The sequence below is a fragment of the Fopius arisanus genome, unplaced genomic scaffold (genome assembly GCF_000806365.1).
Source record: "Fopius arisanus strain USDA-PBARC FA_bdor unplaced genomic scaffold, ASM80636v1 scaffold00021, whole genome shotgun sequence".
In the NCBI taxonomy this organism is placed as follows: Eukaryota; Metazoa; Arthropoda; class Insecta; order Hymenoptera; family Braconidae; genus Fopius; species Fopius arisanus.
This window is the reverse complement of record NW_011887760.1, coordinates 175156-178624: the sequence shown is the minus strand read 5'-3', so window position 1 is coordinate 178624 and position 3469 is coordinate 175156. Positions and strand designations below refer to the sequence as shown.

Here is a 3469-nt window from a genome sequence, read left to right as displayed (position 1 = left end):
AGAGAATTGACTCCTGAAGCTTTTGCTGAGAAAATTCATATTTTAATAGCGGATAAAGAGTTAAGACTCAAATTGGGAAGAGAGGGAAAAGCTAGGGTCGTTGAAACTTTCAGCTTCCAGGCCTTTAGCGATCAGTTGAATAAGACTGTTGATCGTTTACTAGTTTAATTCATTTGAATTTATATATTTATGTTCTTGGAAAGATTAAAGTTTTACACTAACAATATGTATTTTGAATAATCTCCCTACTTACTCATCTTACTGATCCTACTCAATTACTCTTGACAAATTATAATCACATTCCAATGAACGATGTGTGGGAGATTATTTCTAAAATGAAACTTATGGTATGAATTATTACATTTAATTTCAATGAAAGGACTAAAATGATTGAATGTTATAAATGTGATCGATCCTTCGAACGCTGCGCTGTTAACCAATTATCTAGTCTCGAAAAGTTTCCACAAATAATCTACTTGATTTCTTTTTCATCAGAAGAAAGGGAAGAAAATATAATTATTGGACGTGGGTGTTCCTTACATTTTTTTAAAGTTATTAAAACATAAACAGAAGCAGCGATAAACAGTGGCACGGCGATAAACATGAAATAAGGAGAGTATGAAGGATAATCCTGATCAACGCCTGTACTCTGTCGGTCGGACCAATGGATTGCCTCTTTATTCGGTCCATCATTCTCTTCTTGCGTCGCTTCATTTGTAATGACTATCCCTGATTTACTGAAGTACTCTTCAGTAGTTTCAGTCTCCAAGTCTCTTGGATCCTCATCCGAAAACTCCTCAGTCATTTCCTCTTCCATGTATTTCGCATAATTGAGCGTACGGATTTTAAATGCCAGGAATCCTCCATAGCCAGGGGATGATTTATAAAATAGTTCAATACCAGTCAGGGGAGCTGACGGTTTAGTTTCCACGGGCTGGGCATCCAATAGCGGAATGGTCGTTTGTCCAACATCTTTTTTAAAATTTGTCCACCCAAAACGCACGTAACTATTCAATTTGAAATCAGGAGTATTCTGATCCCTCGGCTTTCTCTGATTCAGTGGACTGTCAAGATTAACCATATTTACTCTTCGACTGGAAAAATTTAATAGACTTTGACAAACACATTCAAAACATATGTAAAGAAAATGGAATTCAATTTATCACCTGTGACAGGTTGATGGAGACTGAAATCCTTCAGTAGTTGTTAATTCACCAGAGGTAAAATTGAATTTAGCATATTCTAATTGTAGCTTCACATGCCTACCTTCTGCACAGTAATCCGAAAGACTAAACTTAATGCCTGGAAGAGCAAAATATGTTATACCTGAGAAACTGGGCATAAATTTTAAACCTCTTGAGTCCTCCGCAAGGATTTTCAATCCGATTTTTCACATGCGCATTATCAACGCGGAAATGGAAAGGATATCGTTAAGATAATTTAATAACTTACCCGTAATTATTTCTGTTTCTGGTCTGTTTTCAAATATGTCATCAAGATCGATATAATTGTAGTCCGAACTGAGAACAACGAAGTCTTTTCCATGTTTATAATCAGACGAGCTAAATCTAGCCGCCCGATACGAAGCATATGATAGATCACAATCCCTCCATTTTTCCGAACCCTCTTCAATTTCACCCTCGGGGAGTAATTTTCCTTCTTTTATCTGGATGCAGATGATTGACTCGTGTCTCGAAAACTTGACTCCCGTGATAACCCTAGAGTAAAATTCGGGAGAACAAAGTTTGGCAATTTAATTGTAAGGCATGTGCAATAAATAGTGAGAAGAAATCAGCGTACATGTTGTTTGTAGTATTGCTTCGTGACGCTCGTAAGCTGAATGCCTGCACTTCTACTGGCATTCTCCACTTGTGTCCTCCTTGACATGTGCAGATGCAATTTTCACACGGAAATAAACTGAAGATAAAAACTTTATCGTTTTTGTTAACTGAATATACACAAATTTTTATATATGTTCTGCCCCCCCCCCCCTCACTTTACCAAAATTTTCCAATTTTTTTAGTTTCATAAGAAATTATTTATCTGATAGATGCGAGAAGTGATTATTTAATGATCCCGTTATTTCTAAATGAGTTTTTCTTGTTATAAATAAAATAACGAATGAAAGTAATAATCTCACCGTTTTCGCCAGCCAGGGGTTGCAAGTTCTTGCCCTTGGCAGCCATTTTTATTGCCATAAATGGTACCGTGTCGATCTTCGATCCATTCGTATCGTCTCAATTCACTTGGCTGCGAAGAAAATTAATTTCTATGAAGGTGATAAGTTCTGCTAGGAAGAAAAATAAAATCTGACCAAGAAAGAAATGAGAGAAGTCTTTAGCTATCCGAAAGCCGAACCAATTCCATTCCAATGATGTAATTAAATTTAATGACATTCCGCATACTCACTCTAATGCAATATCGCGAGGTTTTCAACTTCCAACAATTATGAAGACGTGCACAAAGAACCCCATCGTTGTCATTTCTGTGAGGGCTGACATCAATAGTTTCACATGTTCCTCGACACGAGTCTTTATAGTTTAAATTATAGTCCTCGACAAGTACAGCTTGATAAAGGTGTTCCATTTCGATGTATGTTTCATCTAAAACCCCGAAATTAATATTTCATCATTCGCAATTACATTAAAATATAATTTTAATTTATATTGTGCTACCTCTGATGAAATCTGTGGGATCACATGGGCGCAAGCTCAACGAGGAATTATTCATGGAACTCTTGAATTTGTTGAAGTAATTCTGCAATCTTTCTCGTCGTTCAACTTGAGCTCGTTTGAGTTCGAAATGAATACTAACTAGAAAGTTGAGCAATCATCATGAGAATTTTTAATCAAATCATGTAATAAAACATAATCGGTAAACATAATCGTAATCGGTAATAAAACAATCGACAAAATGAACAACAACTCACCATTATTCAATTGATTTTGCAAATAGTATCCGAAAGTTAAAGCGACCTGGCCCATCAGCTCGGTTGTAACGACAACTTTGTGTAATTGGTATAAATATTGATTGGGCGTCTGGACATCGCCACATAGCGATTTTCCCTTTGTCTTAACATAAACAATAAACAATAAACAATCATCAATTTAAATATCTGTATTATCTAAAATGAACGAGTGAGATCGAACGCATATCTCGAGGAGATGGGAAAAAAATGATATAGTGGTCTCACTTGCACATGATGATTCAGAAGATCCAAAAAGCTTTGTTTGAGATTGTGCGCAGTTGTTGGTACAATATAATCATACAACTTATAGAGACTATCTCGCAGATCCCCGGATTGTCTTCCGGTTAGTGTATTCGCCAGATTCTGCAGTTCCACTTTGTTATGCTCATTAATATTGCTGGAAGTAATGAAAGCCGCGTCATATAAATTTTTAATCTTTCTTATGGTCAGCGCTAAATCTCGCTTGATGCTGTCAATCTCAATTGTTAGCGGCAGGTGAAT

At 36.3% G+C, this 3469-nt stretch overlaps 1 protein-coding gene across 1 annotated transcript in view; it reads right to left on the bottom strand.

Moving 5' to 3' along the window:
* Positions 1 to 152: 152 nt before the first annotated feature.
* The window catches only part of LOC105264485 (uncharacterized), a gene marked incomplete at its 5' end in the record, with an annotated part of 7892 nt that continues 4575 nt past the window's right edge, over positions 153 to 3469 (bottom strand). Inside the window, 9 exon segments of the mRNA XM_011301383.1 lie at positions 153 to 1094; positions 1167 to 1302; positions 1453 to 1718; positions 1801 to 1917; positions 2141 to 2250; positions 2410 to 2603; positions 2676 to 2813; positions 2930 to 3071; positions 3194 to 3465. Of these exon segments, the coding sequence (XP_011299685.1) occupies positions 473 to 1094; positions 1167 to 1302; positions 1453 to 1718; positions 1801 to 1917; positions 2141 to 2250; positions 2410 to 2603; positions 2676 to 2813; positions 2930 to 3071; positions 3194 to 3465 (1997 nt within the window).